Source organism: Ambystoma mexicanum, chromosome 1p, assembly GCF_040938575.1.
Source record: "Ambystoma mexicanum isolate Mex_15411 chromosome 1p, UKY_AmexF1_1, whole genome shotgun sequence".
Classification (NCBI taxonomy): Eukaryota; Metazoa; Chordata; class Amphibia; order Caudata; family Ambystomatidae; genus Ambystoma; species Ambystoma mexicanum.
The window spans coordinates 1,356,796,076-1,356,823,307 of NC_090921.1; the positions used below are offsets into that span (position 1 = coordinate 1,356,796,076).

General features: G+C 44.1%; 1 protein-coding gene across 1 annotated transcript; it reads left to right on the forward strand.

Moving 5' to 3' along the window:
- Positions 1-487: 487 nt before the first annotated feature.
- RPL18 (ribosomal protein L18) lies at positions 488-26,967 on the forward strand. The gene is made up of 7 exons (XM_069607037.1): positions 488-682; positions 12,765-12,851; positions 13,236-13,343; positions 23,335-23,433; positions 23,670-23,793; positions 25,615-25,684; positions 26,846-26,967. Exons 1-7 carry the CDS (start codon positions 527-529, stop codon positions 26,919-26,921), a joined length of 720 nt encoding a protein of 239 aa, XP_069463138.1. The 5' UTR covers positions 488-526; the 3' UTR covers positions 26,922-26,967.
- Positions 26,968-27,232: the final 265 nt, after the last annotated feature.

Here is a 27,232-nt window from a genome sequence, read left to right on the forward strand (position 1 = left end):
CTCCGAGTCTTTAATAGAATCATGACTTTCTGCATAGCTCTCAACCTTTTTTGTCAGCAAGGCGGGTGAAAACACCCGATTTTCTTTTTGGTGGGTGAGAGGCCCATAGAAGTGAATGGGCGTATGAGGGACTTGGCGGGTGATTCATCTGCTTTCAAGGCGGGTGACACCCGCCAAAAGCGGGTGAGTTGAGAGCTATGCTTTCTGTAACAAATGTATGGAAAATCTGTATTATCAGTAAAGAAAGAAAGCATAATCCTTCGCTTCTGTGCTCTTAATAGAATCTTGACTTTCTTTAACACTAGTATGGAAAATCAGTATTATTTTTAACTTTCAATAAAAATCAATTAACTCAAAAATAGGCTTATTGTATTTTTATTTCCGTTTAAAAGTGATCGAAAATACAAAAACATGATTCATGGAAATACTGCCGATACAATAGTTCATCTTAAATAAAAGCCAAGAACTGAAAAGTTAAAGTAAAGATGTATATCGAAACATATTACCATTCCAAGATGGACGCCACATGTGTGATATTATGTCTGTCCTTTTTTTCTTTTCATTTCGGCGCACGCTGACGTTCCTGTTTTCCGGTGTGCGTGGCCTCCCATCATCCATAGCGCGGCCGCCCTCTCTTTCCTTTCCTGCCGAAGGAGCAGAAACACCCGGAGCCGCCATCATGGTGAGAGATTAGTTGATGTTGAATCCTCCTCCATCTAACTACAAGCCGGCTCTGTGCGAGGCACAAGCCTCGTAGTTAAATCTCACAACTGGTCTTCTTCTCGTACGAATGGGCATTAGAGCAGCGGAGACATACCCTGGATGTTTATTAGCTAAACTCCTGCCGCCCCATAGTCTTCAAGCAGTCTCATGGTTTGAAGTGTGGTTATACTCAGAAGCCCCTAGTATCATGTTCTCTCGGAACCATTCATATTATGTGCAGGTACTCCAAATGACCCCTGTCATGTTTGTTCCAGGTGTGCCATAACAGAGTAACCTAACAATAGATGTATTTTACGCGCGGGTTTGAACTCCCTTCTACAATACAGTACGACGCTCCTTGTCTGGTGTTATCACGTAAAGCCCACATCTATTTCAGGTGAAGACTAGCAGAAGAATTGGTAACCTCGTTTAGTCAGACTTGTGAATAACATTTCTAAAATTGAATATTTGGATAATAAAACAACAGTGAACAGTCCTACGTTACGGCATACGAGTCGTTTTTTCTCATTGCAGTCTCAATTAAGACGGACCTCTGGATAGTTAATTCAAACTTTGTTACCTTTTATATTGATCTCTACCGCAGTTCTCGTGTAACAGATGCTGGTTGGTCTCCCAGCCAACTAATTTCTTGGAATGCGGTTACATTTTTACTTATTGCGAGACCCTCCGTTGTTGAAGTTTGTGACTTCACAACTTGATGGGGGGCCCTAATCGGCATATTTGTACGGGACGTTGGAAAACGCTTTGAAGCCACGTCTGTTTTTAATCTACGCTACCGTAGTATCCCACCTTTATATACATACTAGGTGGGTTTGCGCCACGAAGTGGAGATATTTTCATTTGCTATCTGCCGTTGAATCTTTTCACACGTACGATCCATGCAGCAAACGGTGGCAAATGGCCATGCGCGTGGTTATCATTGTGCTTTTATGGCTTTCCATTGCGAAAACCGTACTGCAACTCTTTAATTGCTTTTTATATACAGATTCTTACCGGGTGTGCTGTTTTTGGTTGACTTCGGACTGTTACAATGATATAATGGTTTGTGGGTTTGACAAAAATATTTAGCTCGTCGATGTTTGCTAGATTGGAATATCTTGTCCTGTTCTCTCATTGTTCTTTAGCTTGCTAACAGTTTTGATCTGTCAATGGCGCTGTTGGATAGTGAAGCTGGGCCCCTTAACTCCAAGGGTCACAGTTTGGGTTGCTTCTTGATCTGTTTACTGGCCACCGTATACTTGGTTTCGCAGGGTCAGGGCTGTGATGTTCCTGTCCTATGTTGAGAAATGATTTATCACGAAGTCATGTAACTCGACTATTGCAAATCACTGAGGGATCACCTGACCAATTACAGAGGCATGGTTGAATGCAGATTTTTTAAATAAGATTACTGAACACAGCTCACGTGGAATAACTTTGTCTATGCTGTAGTGAAATTGTATTAGTTGTAATATATGGTCACCACATTATTTACTCTAGTACTTATCTGTTCATGTTAAAGGTTTTCATACAGGCACTGTCACTTTTGTAGTCTCAAGGTACTCTGGCGGATCTGTAATGCAAGGAGTCAGGGTGGATGGTTTGGGTTGAGCGGGAAAAGAGCCACAGAGCTGTGGGCAGCTAAATACAAAGGTGCTGATTTGTTAATGGGGAAAATACAACGGAATGTGACTACAATGTGCTGCCAACAAATAAGGAAGCCTGATACTAGCATACCTGCATTCCGGTTGTGAGAGTGCAAGTGAATGAACTTTCAGGTCACTGGACTTCAACTATAAAAGCAGAGGCTGTGATGTCTTACAGGGCATGGGCACCTTTTTTAAAGCTGCTTCACTCACCGTGCCCTTCACATCACAGGCCCAGAATATCTTCAACATAAACTCGTCCGTTTACCCCACAGAAGCCTGTGATCAAGCCCATGCACCCCTTGTAATCCCCCACCAACCCCCCAATACTTCAAATAACATGGGGATCCTACTTTGTCAGAGCCTCCTCAATCTGGATCACTATTCCCATTAGCGTATGACTCCTAGAGGATCACCTTGCCTTCTGGAAGGCCTTCAAGACCTGTGTTCTCCCACAACCTACCTCTGGTATGCTCGGGCAACAATAAACAGGATGAATATACTCCAGCTGATTATACACAACCCACGCCACATCTACAAAACCAGCCGGAACACACAGATACGTATCACACTCAAGGCTTATGGAAGATAGCGGATAGCCCTAATGCCTCCCACCTGCACGCATCTTCTATCGTATACTATCTTTAAAACACATTACACAACACCTCTGTCATAAGAATGCAGCTATCCCCCGTGACAAAAATTCGGTCTAGCTGGAGACATGAGTCTTGCATACTCTCCAGACAACCTCACAGCGCCCATCCACATGCCAGTTCGATATGGGTTGCTGCAGGGACTTTCCACCCCTACCCACCATTGTAATGTCTTAAATGCTGACACGCATTCTAAACTCATCTGACAAATGTCCCATACCATGGACTTGGGTCCAAGACCTCACCTACAGTGCTTTGAAGCCATATCAATGGGAAAAGGCGCTATACAAATGACACATTACACCCAGCTGACATGTTCAAAAAGTTGCCTGTATGGACATCATGATCATGTGTTCCACATCATGACAGAAAATAGATTTCTCTCTCAACAGATAAAGCAGTGTCTGCAGAATCACATTTGCACGCTCACAAATGTGACCGATGAGCACTAACAGTTTGCCCCCCCCTAGTACTGCAGCATAAGCTGCTTAACCCTTCCCTCCCACAGAACAGGTCAGCTTGGGTAGAGCCGTTCAGGCTTCCCTCAGACAGAGAAGGCAGAAACAATGCAAACCATCAGGCAGAACAGGTGGTGTTAATCCATGCAAGGGTAGAAGATGCCTGCAGAGAGCATATGAGGAATGGGTCTCTACAGCAGAAGCTCCCCTCACGTAGAACAGGTGCAACATATTCTTCAAGGGTGTGCCATACATGTAACAGGAATGTTGTGGCTCTCAACCCTACAAGATTAGCACAGGTATGGTCACAGCAGTAGACATTTCACTCGCATAGAGATGAAACTGCATGGGTGGAGCTGTGCAAGCACCCCTACATTGAACAGGTAAATGAAGGGCCCCAATGCAAGCTGAATGTGCAATAAGGGGGAACAGCATAGGCCTTAGCAGCCCAAATTCCTATCTCAAAGACCTTGCACAGCAGCGATCCATGCTCCCCCCTCATATCAAATAGCTTACTGACAGTTGGAGCGCCACCCACATAGAGCAGGAATAGTTAATTGTCTCTGCAGTGCAAGATCCTCAAAGATAACATTGATAGCTACTGGTTCAGATAAGGCTCAACCTTGTTCCAGAATCAGAAAAACTTCCCGTGGTTGGAAATTGGTAAACCATAATTAGAAGAAATACAGCCTTAGAACATGATTTGTGTACCAATTCCCATCCACTATTCAACTGGTTCATTTCCTAGAGCATGTTGCTTTCGCGCTCTAAAACACTTGTGTATGAGCGCAATATAAATAAAATATATCCAATATCATAAGGTGATGTTGATATTACAGGAGGATAAATCAGTGTGGCTTTCATTTTGGATGCCCATTTGATCTATTCTGTATATATTAATTTTTAAAAGATGCAGGCAAACCTGGCCAATTGTACTGTACAAGCAAACATGACATGTTTTTGAGGCTTGAAGTCTGCATTTACTGGAACTTGTTCTAATTTATGGTACACCGTCTTGTGATACAATGGCGCAGAGGCAAGTGCTCCATGCTATAATTTGTCTTGGCAAGAGTGTTGATAGTATGTGAAAGCAACCATAACATTACTAAACATGAAAATGAATAGAACACAACAAATAGCTGGCACATTTGTGAAAAACCTCTCGCATTCATATTTATTAACACACCACATAGATTCATCTTGATGCATCATGCACCGCTACAAGATCTCTGCAGGTTGAGCGCTCACCGCAATGTGCGAGAGAACTGCAGGTTCGAATCTCGGCAAGGCCACTTCAGCCTTTAACCCTTCTGAGGTTGATAAATGAGTATCAACTTCGGTTGGGTGAGAATTGTATGCAAACATGTTCGCCCCTATATAAATACAACATTCTCATTGATAAATACACACAACACAGGAACTCTAAAAAAAAAATTTGGAATGCAAGCAGGCATTCACTAAAAAGCATACATGTTAAGGGACTACTTCCAATTAAGTTTCCATCTTATTACCTGCACTTATCAGACACCCATTGTCTGCGCTTTAAACCTTGCACTGCCAGTTGTTTTATCCCAGGCTCAGCACTTTCCACTTGTCCCCTCCCCCTTGCATTTTCCGCCTTCCCCCTCCCTCCTGCAATTGTTCTTTCTCAACGTCACTTGGCCTGGTAAGATCGCCGATTTGTCCTCCCTGAAACACTTGTGTATGTGCACGATACAAACAAAATATATCATCCTAAAATGCTAGGAAAACAAATATGCATGTATTATGAAATGCATAATTTCATTTCCACAAGCATCAACAGGCCCAAAACACAGCGGAAGTTGAACAGAAAGCAACCATTCCCCCTCTCGCTATGGGCTGTTTCTGATTGGTTTGGTGCATGCAGCACAGAGAAAAATGGCTGAGCTGCTCCTACATGGCCTGCACTTTCATCCATGCAGATAAGAATCAAGAGGTGTTCTAGTTCCCATCCAGTCTCTTGCCCTTTGCTCTGAACGGGTGTGTAAATGGTATGCATATTAAATAAAAGGTGTATTTACAAGATTTTAATGTGTAAAAAGGCCGAGTGGGATGCTTATCTGGAGGACTGCTCAGAAGTATTCCTCAGTAAAGCTCACCAATCACTTCATAAGCGCATGTTCAACATGGTCCCTGCCTGGTTCTCGGGTTGCATATAAAATCCCATGTACAAAACTCATTGGCAACAATGCAGTTCACAATTTTCAAATGTTAAATCATATTAAGATCTTGTCCAGTCAAATAAAATTAGAAATGCATCAATACTAAAGCAAAACTCATACATACAGCACCATCCCACTCATACCACATCATCAAACATATACGCTGTCATCCTAACATAACATAAATATGTGCAAAGGAGCAATTTGTGCCTGACAAACAGTTTGTGATAATGGCAAACACAACTTGTACTTAATCCAGTCTGGCACTGTACAACTAAACCTTCCATGTGACCCTATTTGATAGGGTCAAGTAGTAGATGAATCTGATGCCCTTGGCTGAATATATGACACGATCTGACTTATCAGTAAGGTCCAGCATCAAAAGTGCATTGCCTACTTTAGTTCCGGCTCACTGGGTTTAATTTCTGTAACAACCCAGCCTTCTTCAGGGCAGCACAAATTATTTGTGAAAGTGGTACAAAATATACACCTGTAAAAACACATTTGCACAATTAATAAACACCACATAGATGCTGTTGTGCGTGTTGTCACCTATGCTTGCTAACCTTAAGGTCTCTTCAACTAGCATTCATTTTAAAGAAGGAATCTTCCAATTCACATGCAGTTTCACCAACGGCAACCCTCGCGCGCACCACTGTTAAAAACTCGTACACAAAAGCAAGATTCTCGGGCCAAGTCTCTGCTAAAAGGTCTTCCATACCCTTTTGCTGGCACACTGTTTCTCTGCATGCTTCCCTTTGTTCACCAGTCCTTGGGCTGCTATTAGTATTAGTGCGATTGCGTCTCATGCCTCTGTCGGCCTCGTAGTCTATCTGTTCCGCGCCAGCAGGACTTCACCGATACCTCTGATTCTTTGTTATCCTTGCATGGTATGCCTCATGGGTGTAGGGTAGTTTTGTGGCTTTGGGCTAAATTGTGTTTATTTGCAAGTTCCTTAGAGCCAGCTAAGGCGTTGAAGCCATCTTGGCCGAGCCCTCGATCTTCCAATCTGGTTCTTTCCTTTTTGCAGTGGTGGATTTTATCTCTGCACACGTGTCCTAGCTTCTGGTGGTGTGCCAACCGCCGGAGATGCTGAGTTTCTCTGAGATAGCTGGGTGACTTGCGGGCAGCTGCCTTATAGATGCGCAGCAAGACTTGAAGGTGTTTTGTGGGAGCCAGTGAATGTCGATGAGGGCTGGGGTGATGTGGTTTTATCTGCGTGGACCCTTGCATGAGGCGTGCAACTGCATGTAGGACACTTCTCTAGCACAGCAGAGGACTATGGAAGGCCTTTGAAGAGGGCACTGCCCCCATCCAGGTGGGATAGAACCAATGCTTGCACAGTGGATCAAAAGCTGTCCAGAGTGAGGACTGGCTTGACTTTACTCAGGAGGCATAGCTTATACCGAGATGTCTGAGTTTTCTCGGCTGTGTGTGTCTTAAAGCAGAGGTGTTTGATGATGTGGGACTTGGTGCAGGAGTTGACCTCTGGTGTGAAGCCCTCAAGGTTCATGGTAGATGGGCAGGTGTGGGTGAGGAGTAGGAATTCCGTCTTGGGGTTGAGCTTCAAGTGTTCACTGGATCAGCGAGAGACAGGTTTTAAGCCAGTGGATTTCCTTGATGGGGTCGATCTTGAGGTACGGCTGTGTGTCATAGAGGAGTCCATCTGAACAATCTGCTAGCGGTTGGCATGGTAGGACTTGGACCAGCCAGGACAATGTCGCTGATCCCCATGCGCCTATGGTCTACTGTGTTGAAAGGGGTTGAGTAGAACCAGGAGGGGGGGGGGGTGGACATCTTCCAGGATGTTGAGGGCGTTGTTGACCACCTGCATGGTTGACATCTGTGCTACATCTGGGTCTGTCACCAGATTGGTAGCTTGTTAGTGTTGATGGTAGCCATGTAACTGCAACAACACACACTTTCTCAATGTTTTAACCTAATAGGTGATGGGACGATACTTACCTAGGTTGTCGTGATTCAGAGTGGGTTTCTTTAGTAGAGGGAGGATTTGTCCTGTCTTTGTGGGCGATGGGAATGTGCCTTGAGTTAGGGAGCTGTTGATGATCTCCAGGTAGGGAAGGGATGCTTCTGCGGTGAGGGTCTTGAGAATGGCTGCTTGGAGGATGTAGTCTGTGTACGATGTGCGCATTTATGCCTTGCAAGGCATACATTCGTTTTCAAAAATTGATTAGCAGAGTTTGCTAATTGAAATGTTTTTGGTTAGCAACTGTACTAATCTTGTTAATGTCACTGGATGTTGTACCCAAGACATGAAATGAGCAGCAATACAGCAGTTTTGCTTACTGCTGAAATAAGACATTTGTGAAAGGAGTCAGGCCTTGCAAATTCTTTAGTAGACCTGCAGTTCGGGTAACTTAGTTTACCTAATAAACCCAAGAGAAATGCACTCGACCCATAGCAAAAGTATAATGTGATTTCTGTAAAATGGTGCATGTCACTACAAACCAACGTTATGTTTGGCACACTGCTGCCACCCAGTTTGAAACATCTGTTGTAAATGCTACTTGCCCTTCATAAAATCTACTCCACTGAGCGGGTGAGCTTTGCGAACCATAGATGTGTCGGTAAAATGTCAAAGGTTAGCTGCATGAATGGACTCATGGGTATGATAAAAAAAAAAGCCTCTGAACAGAGTTTGGCCAGATGTCTCCGGCAGGTGGTAATATATAATACAATCATAAAGCAAGCTCTAGAGGTCAACTACAGTGTTTGGTATTGCAGTAGACCTACAGACAGAATGGAACTATTGATCACTACTTTGCGTAAGCTTTTGGCTCACTTTGTATTTATTATTGTTAGGGAGAATTCTCATTCTATGGCTAATTTCCCATACTTAGTGAATCCCTCAGCAGCTTTGCTGTATTTCTGGAGTACATTTTTTCCCACTTGGTAAGAAGAGTGTGAGCTTTTCCCTGTGTATTTCATCTGTTTTTCTGATGGTGGACTCTGGAGCACACCACTCCATGAGCCCAAACTTGTGTGTTACACAGCACCTTCAGTGCGGTAACACTGGGTTGTCTCAGACTTCCCAATGACTCCTTTTTCTGGGGCTGACTACTGTCCCCCAGAACCAGGTAAAGTTGCTATTTAACTCTACATAGTCACTTTAAAACTACAGACCCGGTACAACCCATCTTACATGGAGTACTGAAAGGGGTTAAATCCTACCCCTTGTTGTCTGAGCTTTGTTTTGCTCTTTTAATGTTTAGACTTGGCTGGTTGCAGTGGTTTCTACCCAAACTTTTCTACCGCGATTATACTATATAAACGTGATATTGGTTTAGGCTATTATATTAGCCACGAACATACACCCGCTTGACCAAATACTCTTTCCTTTCGCTCCGGTTGGGTTTAGTCGCCATTTCTTTTTGTTAAAGTCCTTCTTGTGTTTTACTTTGCGCGGCAAACCAGGTTTGCCTTCTTTGTTCAGTCTTTTGATGGGCTTCTGCCAAGAAGCCCTCCTCTAGTCGCCTGCGTGTCTAGATGGGCTGAATGTGAGGGAGGGGTGTAGGCACCCCCTGCACAGGCTATCCTAGGAAACCCAAGTTGCGCTTTGCCATGATTGGCTGAGGTGGTTGTCCGGGCTGGACCCCTCCTCCTGCTGCGTGATTGACAGCCAGGCTGTGTGAATGGGGGATTTTCACATAAAAGGCAGGACTCATGGGCTGGAAGTCAGTCGCCACTGGAACTGTAAGGAACCGAAGAGAAGCGGAGAAGAAGCCGGCTGCTGCAACTACCCCATCCCGGTGAAGCCCTGCTGCAGTCAGTCCTGAGCTATCTCCGCTTCGACGACCAGAGAAGATCCAGTCCGGAGTCTTCTTGCCTTGAGCCTGGTGGGGTCAACCAGCTAATCTCCCACAGCCAGAGGAACCTCTTTGTGGTCGAAATCACTGCACCCTGTTGTAGTGGTCCGGATAGCCATCTAAAGAGCCTCTCCTGTTTTAAAGGAGCGCACCTTTTATTCACCGCTGCTGGCCTCATCCCCGAGTGGTGCAGACCCCTCCCGACGACCTTCTCGTCTCTGTGACCCTAGCTCCAGGAACAGTGGGTCCACAGGAATCTACCAGGAACAACTGCCGTGGCACCAGCTTCTTCACTGAATAAGGTACTGTGTTCTGCTTTGAGGAACTAGGCTGAATCCCTTTTCTCCTCCAAGGCTTGTCCTTGTCTTCCTTCCCTCTCGTAACTTTTACTTCCTCTGTTGACAATATCCAAGTACTCCTGGCAACGTTGAATCTTGAACTGTCTGACTGTGTGATCACCGACAACAGGTACCCAGTTCCACTTGCCACAGGCTCCGGCATATTGGCTTTTGTATTTCTGTCAGCAAGTGTTCTGATTCTGTCTGCCTTGACAAAAGTGTTGCCTATGATTTTTGCCCCCAACTGTCTCTGGTTAACCCAGGTGCTAAGTGTGTTTTGCCCCAGTAACATTTTCTGCCGCGGATACGAGTATCTTTAGTAAGACCAAACTGTCAAAAAGTGATCGCATACGTATTCACAGTAACGTCTTTTGTTTCACAACACCGGTCCACCAAAACATAAGGTACTTACCTTGAGTTGTTCTGTGCCAAGAGAATTGGTTGGTTGTAGTGTATTTTACGTGTGGTTTTGATTTTATAGACGTGTTGTGTTTTATAACAGACAGTTTAAACATAAATGTACTTATATTTTTTTAACCTGAAACCTTGAGTCAGTGTTTGCTTGAGTCCCAGTATTTGTGGTCCCTTTGTGTAGTAATCTCTGCTACTGCTCATATACTCCAGAGCTAAGCCTGGCTGCTCCGCTACTGCTACCACTTTAACATAGTAGTACAGGCTTGTACCGAAGGTGAACTTGTATTACCACTTGTAGTGTTAATTGTGTATAGTTGACACTATGCAATTCAGATACACTAACCTAAACTTTAACCTAAACTTGACTGTAAAGCATGGATCAATGCAAGGTTTTACAGTCTCAATACTGTCATTATGTATTATTTAATAACTTACATTTTAGGAATGGATTTGCATGACTGGCTTTTTAAAAGATATAAAGTTGACACATACTTGTCTTTGCCAGACAGGATATAAAAAGCTTAATAAAAGTATGATCCAGATTACTTCTGGTTTGCAATTATTTGGAGGAAAAAAATCTTGCGCTCCTCCACATGCATTTGCCTCTTTACGAGTGGAGGAGATTAGCCTTGGGTCTGTGGATGCAGAGCTGTTGTATGTGTTGGCGAATCTTGCTGATTTGGTCGAAGCTGTTAATGCCGGTGGATTTGTTTATGGTGTGGTATGGCAGGGTCGGGTAGTGCGTTGCCGCAGTACTTGACTGCTTTGAAGAGGGCTCTACTTTTGTTGTCTCCTTCTGTTATGGTGTTCCGATGGTAGTCGTCCTTGGTTGTGTTTAGTTGTCAAATGTGGTCCTGGCAGGTTTTCTCTAGTTTCCTGGTGACTTTTGCTGGGGTTGGAGTTCTTCCATGTACCAGGGGGCTGATGGTTTCGGTTTTAGGTGCGTTGTTTCAGATGTGCATGACGGATCAATGGAGGCTGGGAGTGTGAGTGCTTCCAATAGAGTCGCAGTTCCGTTGGGGCTATAGTCCATGTGAGTTGGCAAGGCCTTCCGTGAGGGCTTCCACTGGGAATTTCTTGAAGGACCTGAAGGTTTGTCTGTTTCTGCTGCGAGTGCTTGACTGGGGTGGTGTGCATGATGTTGAAAGGTACATCAAAGTGGTCTGACCAGTCAAGCGGGAGAGGAGACCTGTAGAGGAGGGAAGGCAGTACAGAGATGATTAGGTCAAGGATGTTACCCTTCTTGTGCGTTGGGTCTTTGTTGTGCTTTGTGAGGGCGTCAAAGCGCTTCCTTCATCAGTGTGGTAGCCTTGTTGTCTGGGAGGTTGAAGTCGCCTAAGATGTTGGTGTGAGTGACATGGTTGACAAGGTCGGTGAAGTCTGATCAAGGCGGTGTTAGGTTTGGATGGTCTATAGATGTAAGTAGACTGTGTCTGTCAAGGAGAGCGGGGTGGCAGGAGAGTACTTAGAAGGAGCCAATGTTGTCGACGTCAAGTCTGGTGCAGGGGCTTGTGGATGACTGTGAGGACTCTGCTGGTCTTCTTCCGCTTACCTCTGTGTTGGATGCTGTAGCCGTCTGAGACACGGATATCTAGGATGTGGCTGGATGTCAGTGTCAGCCAGGTCTCTTGATGAAGATGGCGTTAAGGTCCTGTGTAGTGATGAGGATGGCGATGTCTGCTGCATGGGTGATAGCTGAGCGGACGTTGGCGAGAATCAATTTCCATCTTGTGCGGGGTGCTGATGTGGGTGAGATTGCTAAGTGAATGCCTTAGAGGAGGGGCGATGGCGTTTCTTGGTGATGGCCTGTAGTGACAGAGGGAGAAAAGCCATGTCGGTGAGTGCTTACCTGTTATCTCAACAGGGGTTCGGACCCTGGGTCCTCCAGGTCCAAACTGGAGTTGTCCTTTTCTTCATCTGCCCTTCACTAAGAAGGGGCGTGGGGTTTAGGCCACATGACCTAGACCCACTTGCACCTGCTTACCAACTGCAAAGGCAAAGAGGGCTGGTTAAGGAGGTGAAAGGGACAGCAAAACAGGAAGGCACCAGCAGCTTAACAGTTACTAACAGGTGGGCGGGGCTTAGACCGCCTGACCTAGATCCACTTGCACCTGCTCACTAACTGCATCAATTTTCCATTCCGTACGGTATTGTAAGCAATACTCTTATTAACAGGGATTTGTGCATTATTAAAAAGTAGGGGAGAGGCCTGTGTACATGGGCCAAAGTTCAGGTTTTCATTGACGCAGTAGGACCACTATATATCCTAGCTCCCAACAGGTGAAGCTCTGCGAAGTGGACCACTGTACATCCCAAGACAACGGCTCCCTCTGCTGCATCAGACAAACATACAGGGACAGCCATACGACTGCCCTTTTATTATATTGTCAGCATAACTTCATTTTTTTTTTAATTTTCGTTTTAAGATGCTAACAGGTTTTTGGACTGTTCCTTGCATCATTGTCCTAAATTAAAGATGTATTTATCTTTTTTCCTGTTCTTTCGTGATACATGTAACTGAACATTTTTGCTATGTTTTGCAGGGAGTGGATATCCGCCATAACAAGGATCGCAAGGTGCGAAGAAAGGAGCCCAAAAGTCAGGATATCTACCTGAGACTATTGGTTAAGGTAATTTTGCTTTCTTTTCCGTTAATGTCACAGTTGGGAATGGTTCGTTTTTGCTCTTAATTGTAGTTTATGCGCCCCAATGAGACTAGAAGTGTTTCTTTATAGCAGTGCTTTTCAAACTGTTGGCCTTCGCAACGGGTCCCAAGTATACCGTGGGGGTTAAGGCTCCTTTAAAAATGAAATAAGGTGATTGCTTGTGACAAAATAAATAATTTGTCATTTTGGGGGGCGGGCTATTTTTTACTCAATTGGGGCAATCTCTAGATGTTATGTGTAGTTTGGGGCTTGGGTTAGGGAGGGGTGTGATGTACTGTTCAGTGCTTCGGCCTTGCATGACAGTTTTTGATTACATTCTGCTATTAAATACTCTTGGCTTGTTTGCAGCTGTACCGGTTCTTGGCCCGTCGTACAAATTCCAACTTCAACAAGGTGGTGCTGAGACGACTTTTTATGAGCCGTGCAAACAGACCCCCTCTTGCAATCTCTCGACTTGTAAGTAACCAACGCAAGTGGTTGTCAATTTCTATAGTCTATTTAGAAACCGACAAGTCTTATTTACCGCATGCTGTTTCAAAGTTATCGTACTGCGCAGCAATGGCTGGAGAAATATCTATTTTGTGGACTGGGAAGTGCGGAGAGGCAGAAGCGTTAACATGCTTTGTACAATAAAAGCTATCTTGCAGTGTCTTTTTAGACCTTTTGGGGGATCTGAGTCATTGTTTTTTTGGCGGAGGAGCAGCCAAATTATGTTTGGGTATAGGAGGTGATAAAGGAGGCGCAGTAGATGGAAGATGTTGCTTTGTGAGGGATCAGGGTAAGATGTGTAGTCTCTTTAAAGGTGCTTATCTTTGTGCATTTGAAGGTGCTCATCTTTGTGCTTTTATAGCGCTTGCAGAGCCTTACAAACGCACATTGACTGGAATCTGCAGCTCCAAGTGGCCTAGCAAGATTGCAGACTATGAAACGAATGTTAAACATATTTGTGATGCTGGTAGGTTGATAGATTTGTAAAGGGAGTGTGGCATCTTGCATATTCTTTAAACGTCTCTGTAACCCCCTGTACCGTGGTGGTCCCAGTGGTCCACGCTATGATTGTAATTTCAAGGGTGGCCCTGCAACCTTCTAACTTGCACTAGTCCCAAGGATCTTCGTGTTCTCCCACTGTTTTACATTATCCTGCTGCTGCATCCTATATGAAATGTGGGCTTGGGTCATTCGTAGATTTTGGTGAAGTCGAGTCTGTTTCCACTTCACTCTTTTAAAGTGATGCTATTGAATGCTCAAGGTTTGGGAGCGCAATACAGCTAATTCCACTGCTTAGTACCACACATGCATTCTTTAAGGAAATGGTTAAGCCTAGACTATGTTGGGAGGGCAGTGCTTCTTCAAATCATGCACTATTGAGTGTATTTTACATTGGGATATACTTCTTGTATCCTTTTCTTTCCTCCCAGTTTGTGGAACAACGCCTGCATCTATACATGCTGCCATGTCCCTCGGGGCACCACCCCGAGTCATATGACCTTGCAGCGTTTTAGATGACGTTTTTTATTCTGAATCTCTATTGGTGGAATGATCATTCCAATATGAGGGTAGTGATTTGCGGACCCTCTTCCTCTCTGGCAATCATGCGACTCCTCTCTGAGGCTGAAGAGCAACCCTGGTAGATCTGCAAGTATACGACTTGGCGGGCTTGAAGCAACGAACGTATCACATCACTGTACTCTTAACTTCAGGCCATATTACATTTTTTCCTCCCTACCATTGATGTTGCATACGGGTCCTGAAGGACAGTACAGCAGCTATGTTTGACCTGTACAAACATGAAGTTTGAGGATTGTCATCTGGCATGGGTCTAAAGCCCTGGGTTTTTAAATTTGTATTGCATCAATAAAATGATGCAGGTTAGTACGTCTCTGAAAGGGCAGTCTGATGATCAGATTCCCCTTTATATGCTCCAAGCCAAAAGCATAGTGTGTACTTGTGCCTTGCTACAACAATATGCTGACCTGCAGCACCTACTATACCAGTGGTACCGAGCAGGGTCAGAGGTCAGTTGCCCATTTGACAACTGCAATGACTGGATATGCACCCCAGTACCAAAACAGATCATATGTAACAGATCTGGTGGCAGGATAAACAAGGAATAAGATATGCCTGGGATAAGGCATGGTGCATAGCAATCGTTAAAACCGCATCCAATTTTATATCCCACATGTCGGCTCCTGTGAGCCAGGTCAGCTGTTAAAGGTGAGGTGTATTTTGGCCAGATGAACTGAGCCTGACAAAGTACAGGACGGGAGCCTGAATGGCCAGGCCTCTTCTTTGATCGGGTAGGTAACACCCTCCTAGAGAGACAGCCGCACAACAGGGGGCCAGGCATTAAAGGAATGCAACTATTCAAAGGGAGACGCCGCACACCAGGGTACTGCTTTTCTAAAAGCCTTTGATCCTAGTGAGATGGGAAGAGGGTGGGGTCAGTAGACTGGAGGGGCTCTATACAATTGGGGAAGACTGCCATCTCCTTCCTGACCACTCCGCTTCTCTGGAGCAAAGAATGTTGTGTGTGATGTCAGAAGGGCAAAGTTCACTTCTTTTAAGGGCAGGGATTGGACTACTAAAGCAGGATAGCTTTAATCGAGCAGAGGTCTTGCACCACTCCCTTGATTCACTCTGGAACAAACACCTGGGAAGGATTCATTGGACTTTTTTTGGGAGAATTTTACTTTGCAAAGCCCTCAACGAATGAGTTGAAGCAGTCCAAGGCACAGGAGAGCAAGGGTATATTGAGTTGGGGGACACTTACTGTAGCCCATGACCTGCCATTCTGCACCAGAATCACCCCGGCTGGGAGAGCAGACCCTGAATGGGCTCACCCTGTCCTTGAGCCCCTGAGTTGGGTCTTGCAGCATCTTGAGGTCCAGATCAGTTAAGGCATCCAATCTGCCAACTCAAACCCAGATAAACTGCCAATGAAGCCGAGCGCAACGTAATTTATTTAAACATTTATGGAAGCGTGCCAGGCCTGTGGGCATCTGGACGCTGGTTTCCAGTCAGAACGAAACTGATAGAAACACATACAGTAAATGCAGGGGTAGAAGTGGTAGGAATTTTGAGATTCTTCCTGAAGCTGTTGTAGGATGGTTCATCACGGAAGTGGGTAGGGACTCGTTTCAGAGTGTAAGCAGCTCCACCCCAGATTAAAACAAGCTATTTTAAGAGCTGGCTTTGTAGCAAGATTTGGAAAAAAGCCATGGGATTTACAGTCTGGTCTATATTTCAGCAGCAGTCGCCTAAACTACTGAGGTGTCTGCTGCACATTCTGCTTTGGGATTTTCACCTTTCCCCTACTTCTGCGCCTGTCGAGCAGCTTGGGCTTGTCCTGCCTTCTCCTTCCCCCCTACACCCTGCAATTGGGGCTCGGGTGTCCCTTGATGACAGCCTTCCTACTTTACTGGATGCATGCTAACTTCATTGAGCCTCAGCCCAGCAGATGACGACCCAGAAACCCTGTTAGTAGGAGGAAAAAAAGTCCTCGAAATATCCATGCGGGCAAAACACTCCTGCCTCCATGTAATGTGCACCTATGCTCTTCATCCCTTTGCTTTCCCTCTCATACACTCCCCACCGAAACAGAAACCAGCACCTGGTGGGAGTACATACTCGCCATGGGCCATTGGGTCGGACGGGCTATGTGCCCACACATGCTCATCATGGGCACTCGAAGCAGACTGGAGGCGCTTGCTTCTGTGCTGGTGGTGGAAAACCGCTCCCCACCATCTCATTCCAAGCGCCCATTCACACTCGGGCTGACAGGGACCGTGGTGGGCGAGAGAGAGGATGCTTATTTCTTTTCAAGCTGTGGGATTCGTGCCTGCCTGGAAATGGTGTGGCGCCTCAGTTTGAAAAACACTGCCATAAACTCGCTTCAAATTTGGTGCCAAGCTGCCACCCAAAGACCAGCTATGTACGGCGAAACATCTGCCATTTACTGCAAACAAGGTTGTTGTTTCTCTGTACTGCTAGCCACAAAGTGAATTTTCTGTCTGAGTGAATAATGGGCAATCGGGGGGAGGTTTGACAAAAATGAACTATAGTTTGTTTAAATGTAGGCACAATTTTCAGATGCTTGTGATAACTAAACCCATGTCTCAAACAATCTGCTTTGATGACTGCCCACTAGAAAAGGAATTGGAATTCCAACAACTGTGTTCCCCTAAGTTTTTCTTGGATCCGTCTGAATGTTGTAATGAGGCTATGCTAAAAAGATTGTTCCTTCTCAATCACTTGTTATTTGCTTATTTTAAAACCAGATCAAATGTTTTTATGCTTCAAGTGGGACACACTGAAATGCCTTTCTTTACCTTAATAGAAAGGCTCACTAACTTAAACGGTGATCCCCAACGTGTAGCTCACCAGCAACATGTTGCTCTCCTGGCCCTAAAATGTTGCCCGCCAGTTGCTCTGGGCCATTATGTGGAGGCCAAGAAGGACATTCAGGAACTAGACTGCAATGGCAGTGTACCATGAGCCAGAACTGTGCAGGGAGGCTAGCCAATCGGCCTGCTCTATTTGACAGGCATGACATACTGTTGTTGAAGTATTAGCTGTGGAGGCATCAGTAGAGTGTTCTGAGTGGTGAGGCTGGCCAGATGGGTTCAGGGAGCAAGGGAGTGGCTGCAGAATTTAATTCTTGGCACTTCAGATGAGACGGTCCCCGGTGATTGAAGAGAACCTGCAGCACAGAAACTTGGCTAGCCATCCAGGTGAATACCCACTTTTACTGTAATTGGAAGTAAAAAGTACTCCCCCACTGAACCCACGCTTGGGACAATCCCCGTTTTAGCACTCTAAAATGTCTATGCCACTTGGAGCTCTGGTACACTGAGGTGTATCGCTGGCTAGATCAAGTACACAAGTGGCAAAGAAAATGTTGCTGCCAACTGAGCTTTTCCCTGCTGCACTCTGGTAGACGGTAAAGGGGTTAATTGCCGAATAGTACACAAATAAGTGACTTGAGTGCCCAACTGTCAAGTTCCAATAAGCTTCTTTTGTACATTGCATTTGTTTCAAGGGGGAGGATGGCCAAGGGGCAACATATTTGTCTTTGCCGCAAGACAATGTGACGCAACAGGTTCGAATCCCGAACCTGCGCTTAGAAACCACTCACTGGTATGAAGCGTGTTGTGAACAATAAAATAAAAATAATTGCCAAAATGCATCTTCTTTATCCAAAATGTTCCACGCTAATTGCATAATCTTTGAAGGCATTTTCGTCTTCCGTACTGGAAAGAAGAATCGGAAGTGCATTAATGGGGGGAAAAATAATCGAACCATGTGCGCATGTTTGTGTTCTGGTGACAATTGCCAACTTCTGTGCCTTTATACAACTGTTACCTGCATTTTGGACAGATAAGTGGCATGTGTGCTCAAACTTTCCTTCTTAAACCATTTGCTTATGCCAATTTCTTTACATGTGGAGGTTGTTTGCGGTCCTGTACGTCAAAATTTGCACACGTTACATACTACTTGTATGTTAATGTTATGTTAAAGGACATTTGTACCGCGCACTATCACCACCGGAGTGGTCCCTTGGCGCTCTGGCAGCTCTGAAACAGGAGGGGAGGTTGAGTTAGTGGGAGGAAGCAGGAAAAGTGCACGGGGGCAGTGATGTGCTGTTGGCGGTCTCAGCCCGGTGAGTCCGTTGGCTGGGCCTGGGGTGTTTGCGGCCGGTAGTCGCCGTGTACTGTTGTGCACGGCTATGTGTGTTTTTGTTTTGTTGTTGCAGTGTAGTGAAGTTTGTGCGGTTTGTTGTGCTGTAGGTTTTGGTCGTGTTTGGTTTGGAGTTTGAGAGGTGTATTCAGAAAGGGAAATAGTTAGTAGGGGTTGGTAAGTTTGCGTCTCTATCCTGAATTGAAGCGCTCTGTTTGCGTAGACTCCCCTGTTGCGTCTCTGTCCTGATCTGGGTCTGACTGGCCTACAGGTTCCTTACTCCTCTAGCCCCCGCCTCTGACATGCTCTCTCATAGCTCCCCTTATCTTCCATTCATACTGGCCATTGCACCTGCCAATGACAACCTCTCCGGTAGTGGGGCGATGGCCAACATCTCGATAATTCCACACCCATATATGGTACCTGGCGGTAGTTAATTAAGGGGCGGGCGAAGTGTTGGTGGGATTGTCTGGGGCAGTTGACTCAGTCTCTGTGCGTATCGCCTGTGTTCCAGTCTAGCCGGTGTCACCCGTCCAGGTGCCGTGGGTGTTAAACTCTCAGGTCCGGGATGTCCGTGTCTTTTTGGTTTAGTCATCCTTTTCCAGTTTTGGTTTCCTGGTTTAGTCTGTGGTGTTGTAGAGCCAGGTTTTTAGTGATTTCCTGAATTTTAGGTGATCTTCAGTGTTTATTTCTTTTGGGATGCTGTTCCAGGTTTTTGGGTTTAGTGGTAGAAAAAGGTGCCTCCAAGTTTTTTCTTATGGTATGGTTTGAGTTCCAGGCGGATTTTGTTGCTTGATCGGAGGGGTCTTGTTGGTTTGTAGACTGTTATTTTCTTTTGTAGGAATTCTGCTCCTTGTCCGCTGATTGCCCTGTGCGTTATGCACATTGTTTTGAAGGTGATGCGATGTTTTACTGGGAGACGGTGTAATGTTTTTAGGGCTGGAGTGATGTGGTCTCTTCTGGATAGTTGGAGGATCAGTCTTGCTGCTGCATTTTGGATCTGTTGCAGTTTCTTAAGGAGGTATTCTGGTATTCCGAGGTAGAGGCTGTTGCATAGTCGATTTTAGACATGGCAGTGATTGGCGTAAAAATTCTCATTGTATGATGCTTTGGCTATCTGGCATGTGACTAATATGTTATTAAGGGGAATGAGTTCCAAATTGTGCGCAATTAATTAGTGTAGCTACTAATTGCAATTCACAAGTTACTGAGCATTATTTCTTTGCGACATAGTATTTTTACTTTAGTATAGCGTTTCTTGCTAGATTCTTCCTACTTCTAAATTCTGTAAGAACAGATAATGCCCAATGTACTGAATTCATGAACCTCAAACGATGAATGGCTAAGTCGACCCTGCCACAAGTTTGAACTTGCAAAGTGCAGGCTGACCCCATGTCAAGGGAGTGCGCCTAATAAGTGGAGGTATACAACCATAAACATATAATGTGTACAATATGAAGGAGAAAACAACCCTTCTGTAAAATAGTGTTCCAAATTGTGAACAACGTTACTGGCCTGCTAACGTGCTTAAAAATGCACCACTTTTAACTATATTTCCCAGGAAATTGCTTGGGGAAAGAGTGCCCAAATACATCAGGAAAGTTTTTTTAAAAAATTCCTAATCGCTTGTCTTCACTGTAACAGACCTTGAGTGCTTTAAAAAGCACTATTTTCCACTAAATTTCATACGTGGATAACCCTCCCCTACACAAAGCCTAGTTGCAATGATCTTTAAATTCGTGTTACTCATCCTGATATCTTAAAAATGCACAATTTGCCGTTAAAGGGGCACCAAAATAAGCCTTTATATTTTGGAGTATATGCTACTGTTGAAACACTTGAACATTTCCAGGAGAGAACTCCAAACACTCATATTTTGTTACATCCTGCAATGTTTGAATAATTTTGCTGGCCCAGTTCCTAAACAAAATTCACTATTTAACACATAATTTACTAAAGATTGTATTTCTATTCCAATTTAATGTCAAATGATGTTTAAGGCTGTTATGAATTGCCCGGACTAGGCTTACACCTGGGTGAATACTATTAATTACTGATAATTAACAGTGCTAATAGCAGTATTGAGCTTAGTGCAGTTATGATTTGAATCATTTTACCACTGACTGCTGACAAATTACATCAAAGTACTCCAGTTGCTCACCATTTCATCTGACACTCAAATGTTGCTCTCTGCAAACAAAAGGTTGGTGACCCCTGAACTTGAGTCACGACTGTGTTCTCATCGGTTATATGTTCATTCATTGCCACTTATTTTTTTTATGATCTTTTTGCCGACATTTCTTTTTGTGCAAAACCCCATTGCAAACTGTATTTTTACGCAGTGTCCCCAACTCCCTCCACTATTTTTACTCTATTCTCTACACCCACACCCCTTACATGCCCATGCCCCAATATATTTTTCAATTCGTTTTTTGAGAGAAAAACATTCTGCAAAAGCCTTATCACAAACTGGTGAATGAACGCACCTTCTCATCCGCTTGAAAGCAGTATTGTACTGGATATGGCATTGGAGATCTACCTATCCTATAATTGTGGAACCGAAGAGTATGCTAAAGTAAACCCGGCTGAGGCGATTTCCAGTGACCGGAGAGCCTGCTGTGTAACCAGAGCGAGCCTGGTGAGACCCACTAGACTCAAGAATACCTGCACTTTGAGCCATCCCACATCATACTCCGTCTTTGCAGGGCTGCAATATCCTGGAGCCATTGTGCATTGCAGTCTTCCGAATCTTGCAGAAACTTTGTGGATCCTGCTGGACCTCCAGAGACATGAATCGAGCCTAAAAATTCCCTCCCCCCGAGTGCTGGACCTTGAAAAGGAACCGCATCCAGCAACAAAGAAACTCTCTTGCCTGGAGCCTTTCCCATTGATCATTGCTTCAAAGGTCCTTCCAGGGTCCTGTCTTTAGTCTTCATAACAAGGAATCCCGTGACTGGGTGTTTGGCTGCAGATCCTAAAATCTTCCTGCTGCAAACTCTTGTCCTGGGGTACTGTGTTGGCCTGGGTATTGCTTACCTGAAGTCTCTTGTGATTCCTGTGTAGCTTTTGGGTTGTTTTCTGTGACGTCCAGTTCACCAAGGCACCTCGGATAAGACCCCGTAGGAGGATTCCAGAAGTCCCTGTACCCTCAACTAATTGAAAGTAGAATACTTACTTGTTTGGACAGTCTTCCTCTGGAACTCTGACTTTGCCTGCAACTGAGCCCTTTCTCACCCTGCCTACAGCGGACTCCTAGACCACTAGGGTCCCTCTTCTGCCTCTGAAAGAACTTGTGTCATAGAATTGGGAAGGGCTGGATACTTAAGGGCCTTCCTTGAGTAAAACATGTTGAAGTTCATTTACTTGTAAGAGTTGATGTTCTGTCACTTGTAAAAAGTATATGTAAGGTTATTTTACTTACTTTGGATATGTTCTGCCATTCTGAAAAGTGTATATAGTTTTTACCTACCTGAAATTGTTAACCATTCTGAGTAAGTGTACTCAAGTCTTACTGCCATTCTAAAAGAAAGTAGATAGGTTAATTTACTCGCCTGTGAATTGTGTCCCCCTCTTAGTAAAAGTAACGCTGTTGGTTCCACTGTACTACTCCATTTAGGATATAAATGTATGAGTGTCCCCAATTTGGGTCTTGCTTCCCCTGACTTGCTGTTATCCTGTACAGAATAAGTCTGCCTTGGGTTATACCGATCCTCAAGTTTCTGATTGCTCCTATTTAAATGTATATAGGTTTTACCTGCCCAGAATAGCTGTGTGCCATTCTTAATGTTCTTTAGCTGACATTGGTATGCATAGGGCAATCCTCAACTAGTGTAAAACGTTCTTACTGTTATTAGACTGTTTTCCACTGAGCTGAAAAGTAAGTGTAATAAGGTCCAACTCTCCTAGAATAACTGTTATCCTGAATCAGTTATAGCTTTTTACTGTTCCTAGAATAAGTGTTCCACTATTCAGAAAAGCATACTGTCCATTTGATCTACTGTGATTTCTGTGCTGAGCATCATGGCACAACTGCTAGGGTTTACGACCCTGCATTACTGAAGGTAATCTAAAAGTAACTATTGGTTTTTACTCCCCAAGAATAGATTTGACCTGTACTGAATTTGAATGGAAAGGTTTTACTTGTACTACTGTTTTCTAAATAAAGTCTATGCTTTGGTCTGTGTACATTAAAGCAGTGTTGTGGTTTTTGTGTTTATATGATCTGTTATAGTACTTATTTCCCCCAAGATTTATCTAGGCTTACTTGGATTTAAATAAAACGTTTATTTTTGCAATACATACATTTCAGTGTATCTTTGGGCCATAGTTGTATTATTTATTCGTACTGATTCTACAGCCCTCTCTCCCTCTTAAGATACGCCTGGCTGGTCTGCCTACGCTACCATATACTCTGGTGGTACAGCCTTTTACTTAGTGGAGGCTTGTATTGCCTCAGTTGAATGGTTTTACTAAGCCCTTAGTTGACTTCAGAAAAACTGTCATAACAGGGCTTTTTTCTTTTCTTTCTTCCACCTTATCTGCTTCTTTTTCGTAAGTGAATGAGTTCTCCATCGTACACGCAGTTAGTACTTTGGGAGAGTAGGATTACAAGTAAGGTCTTTCTTAACTTGTTCTTTACCAAAAAGATGCAGCTTTGCAGCTCTTATGTTGATTTCTGTTTCAAATGCCTGTTGGAAATGATGCATTGTTCCATCCAACTGACAAAATGCCAGACCAATTGTGATTTTAATTTTCATGGTTCCATTATTAGATCAGGAAAATGAAACTGGCAGGACGTGAAAGCAAGACTGCTGTAGTGGTGGGCTGCATCACAGATGACGTTCGTATTCACGACATCCCCAAGCTCAAGGTAATCTAAGGGCTGGCAATAAATGTTGCCTTTCTTAGCTTTTTCTGATTTAGGGCACATGAATCATATTGGCATTTTCAGTCTTAATTCTAAAGCTGTTAGTTGACATTTAAGTCAAGCTGATGTATATTTTATTTTTTTTTTTCTGTGGTGGTATTTCAACTTGTCTTGTTCGCTTGTACTAATTTACATTGGAATTGCTTGTCCTCGTTTCACCCCCCCCCATGATTTATTAGGTGTGTGCCCTTAAAGTCACTGCTGGTGCCCGTGACCACATCCTGAAGGCTGGAGGACAAATCATGACATTTGATCAGTTGGCTATGGCCTCGCCGAAAGGGGAGAACACAGTTTTGCTCTCTGGTGAGTTGATGCCTACCTTCCCGTGCATGCACCGTAGCAGGCCTGTTTTGACTACTTTGTACTTGATAAAAGCTTCACACTCTTGTCAATTTTTTTTGTCAAATGTTAGATATGACGCTACCTGAGCAAACCGGTGCATATCTTCATTTCTAGTTACGTTGGGAGTGCACCACTCTGGTGGACACTGGCTGCAGGCATGACTAACCGCTCACATCAGAATACAGCGGTGACTGACACATTAGATCTCACTGGTCGCAATGGTTCTGCTTAAACCACACTATACTTCAGTATGTAACAAATTCGGGCCAGCTGGACACGCCTCTTGCACTCACGCTGTCTCCTGACCCCTCTCTGCACCATTAATTCGCATGCCTGACCTTGTGGGATTTACTGGAGCCCGGCCAGCCCTGCTAAGCCATATCGTGGCCAAATGCGTACATGCATTCCAATCCAACTCCGTGGTTTCATGGCGTTCCCACCATTAGTTCATTGAGACTATAATGATGGTAAAAGCTGTTATATAAATCTACTAAAACATTTTTTTCATGAATATCTTTGTATTAAAATAATGGAGTGCTTCAGAAACAAATTATATAAGCAGTAACCAGAACAACTGGGTACTTTATAATAGTTTTGCTTGATTAACAGTAATTGGGTCAGGTGGTAGAGGTGACAGATGAAACTTGTACCTTTTTTAAAATGGACCGGCCCAGCACACTGTACAATATTTACAATTTGTACAGTGGTTGGGGGATTTGGTGAAGGGGTTAATGCCGCTATGTGTTTCAGGTGTCCCTTATTCAAATAGGAGGGGCCGATAGGTTGGGTAATCCTGTCTGGGAAGAGTATTGCCATCATGTAGCAAGCTGGGAAGATAGTTGAATTAAGGGGACGCTTTAAAATGAGAGGCCGTTATGAAGAGGTAATTGGTGCCCATTCATGCATCGTCGTTGATGCAACTAGTTAGAATGGGTACCAGTTGTCTTCATAGGTGTGTGCTGATTCACCTGAGGTACTTGGGATGAAGGAGATTAAAGTGGACGGTTGCATGTTGTGTAGGTTAGGAAGACGATCAGAATCACTTCCTTAGCCAATTTCTGCAGAGAACCTATAGGGCAGTCTGCAGAGGGAAAGAAACTGGGGGTGGGGGGGGGTCAATGGTGCAATTGTCCTTTGTCTGATCATGGGGGAGAGGCTGAAGGAGTCAGCAGGGTAGTGGTGTGCTAAGGGAGATACCCAAAATCGGAAATCTTGGCAAAATAGTTTTTTTTGTTGTGGGCAGGGGCAAATTCAGCCAGACAACTATGGAAGTTAAGAAATGTTTACATTGCATTGGAGGGTTTGGGAAGAAGGCCGGCTTGAAGCACAAATGCATACCACCATGATTGTGAATTGGTCGGTTGGGGAAGGGGACTACAATGTTCGTTTTGGGGTCGAAGAGTTGATAGATGTTGGGTATTTTGAGGAGTTTGAAATTCTATCAGACACTTAATTGGTATGGATTCTGGTAGGTTAAGGCCACATGAGTACTGCTTGGTGTTCATTAGATGGTTGAGGCCTTTGTTTGCCAATGCCTCTGAAGTGGTGAAGAATTGGCGAGCGATAGGAATGAGCCTATTGATCATTAAGGACCTTTCACCTTTAGTGCTTAGCTGAGGGTGGTGGAAGAAAACTAATCCGATTGGAGGGACGGATGTATGTATGCTTGTGGGGACGATCTCCTTCCTTAATTCTCGTAACAGAACTGTTTGGTAGGAATCCACGTGTATGGCTAGGCAAGAATAATAATGTACTATAACTAGTTTTCTTCCTTCATTGTAGGTCCTCGTAAGGGTCGCCAGGTCTATAGACACTTTGGAAGGGCACCGGGTACTCCACACAGCCACACTAAGTGAGTAGCAAATGTTTTGCATCTTGAAGTTAAGAGAACCAGTTATCCAACCTTTGTGCAAAAACATTACCCTTGAATTTTAAATGAGGCTAAATGAATCCTACATGGTTGCTACTGTTATCTCCTAGTTTGGTCTTTCACATCACTTCTAGGCTGATGATCTTTGCCGCTTCTTTCTCTTCCTCCTGTCTATTAGCTATTAAATCTTTGTCTACTCCCTATCTTGCACTCAACGCTACTAAAACTGAGTTTCTCTTCTTCCCTGCCAGTACTCTTCCTATATAGCCGCCTTTTTGTTTCCCCGTCTCCGCTTTCAGTTTCCTCTACTTGTAATTTGGGGCTTTGTTTTTGATTCTGCCTTGTCCTTCAATTGCCTGTCGCTTTCATCTACACAACATACGTAAAGCTTGTCCCTTTCTTTTCAGGCCACAATTACTGATATCCTCTTTGATATTTTCCCGACTGTATTATTGTTCCACCACTCTTTGGTCTTCCAGCTACTGTCATTGCTCCTCTAAAATCTGTCTTCTATGTCTCCTCTCCTTTCGTGACTCCATTTCTTCTTCACTTTCCACTCTTGGTTGGCTGTCTTTTCATTCTTAAATTTAATTTTCTTTGTCTTGTTTTCATGTCTCTCCATGGTCTTGCATCTGACTATCTCCCTCTTTCGCCCTCCTGGCACCCCTACACTGGAATGCTGTTGCTTATTTTCTCCGCTCTATTTCCTTCTTACTCTTTATTTCGTAAGTCTCTGACGTTCTACCTGGTTAACATGACAATTTGCTTCTTTTTTGTTAAATTTGTTGTACTGTTTTTACTCTGTACAGTGCCTTGGCTTAAGGCGCTTTAAATAAAATATGAATATATTTTGGTGGAGAAATGAACGAGAGCAGTTATTTTTTTTTTTTTTTAAACTGTAGATGACATCTGTTGAATTTCCATTGGTGATTAGTTTTTGTTGCAACAAAGGAAATTCATGGGTACAATTACCCATCCTCTTCAGTTGGATACTATTCCATTGTAACTTCATTTATGGTTTAGTTTACCATTTTAACTATTGAGGGCGTGGGAGGGGCAACCTTCAATGAGATTAAGCATGCATATGATCATGCCATCATATGACCGTTCCTCTAAAGATAACTATTTTCTGTCTCCCCTCAGGCCCTACATTCAGTCTAAAGGTAGAAAGTTTGAACGTGCCAGAGGTCGCAGAGCTAGCAGAGGATACAAGAACTAACATTGCTGTCTTCACTTTGTGTATAATAAAAACAAGGTCCACCAACTGTCTTGTTTGGATTGCTTTTAGTAAATGGTGTACATGTTGCCCAAGCATCGCCATCCTGTTGAGCTGTGAGATTACTTTTTGTAAGAAATGACAAAACGAGCAGGTGTTATCTGCGCTTTCCCAAAAATGCCTTAATTTACTTTTGACTGTTCGGATGTAATTTGAACAGAATTGGCTTCTTGGAACTGTACACACTAACTCGTCATAGCTCTGAGTTTCTATAGGACTCTAGTATAGTCAACATTGCATGCCAAATAGCATTG

Coding starts and splice junctions, on each gene's coding strand:
- RPL18 (XM_069607037.1), top strand. CDS start 527: ATGTGTGATATTATGTCTGTCCTTTTTTTCTTTTCATTTCGGCGCACG. Junction 12,852..13,235: donor ACCTGAGACTATTGGTTAAG/GTAATTTTGCTT, acceptor GCTTGTTTGCAG/CTGTACCGGTTCTTGGCCCG. Junction 13,344..23,334: donor CTCTTGCAATCTCTCGACTT/GTAAGTAACCAA, acceptor TTCCATTATTAG/ATCAGGAAAATGAAACTGGC.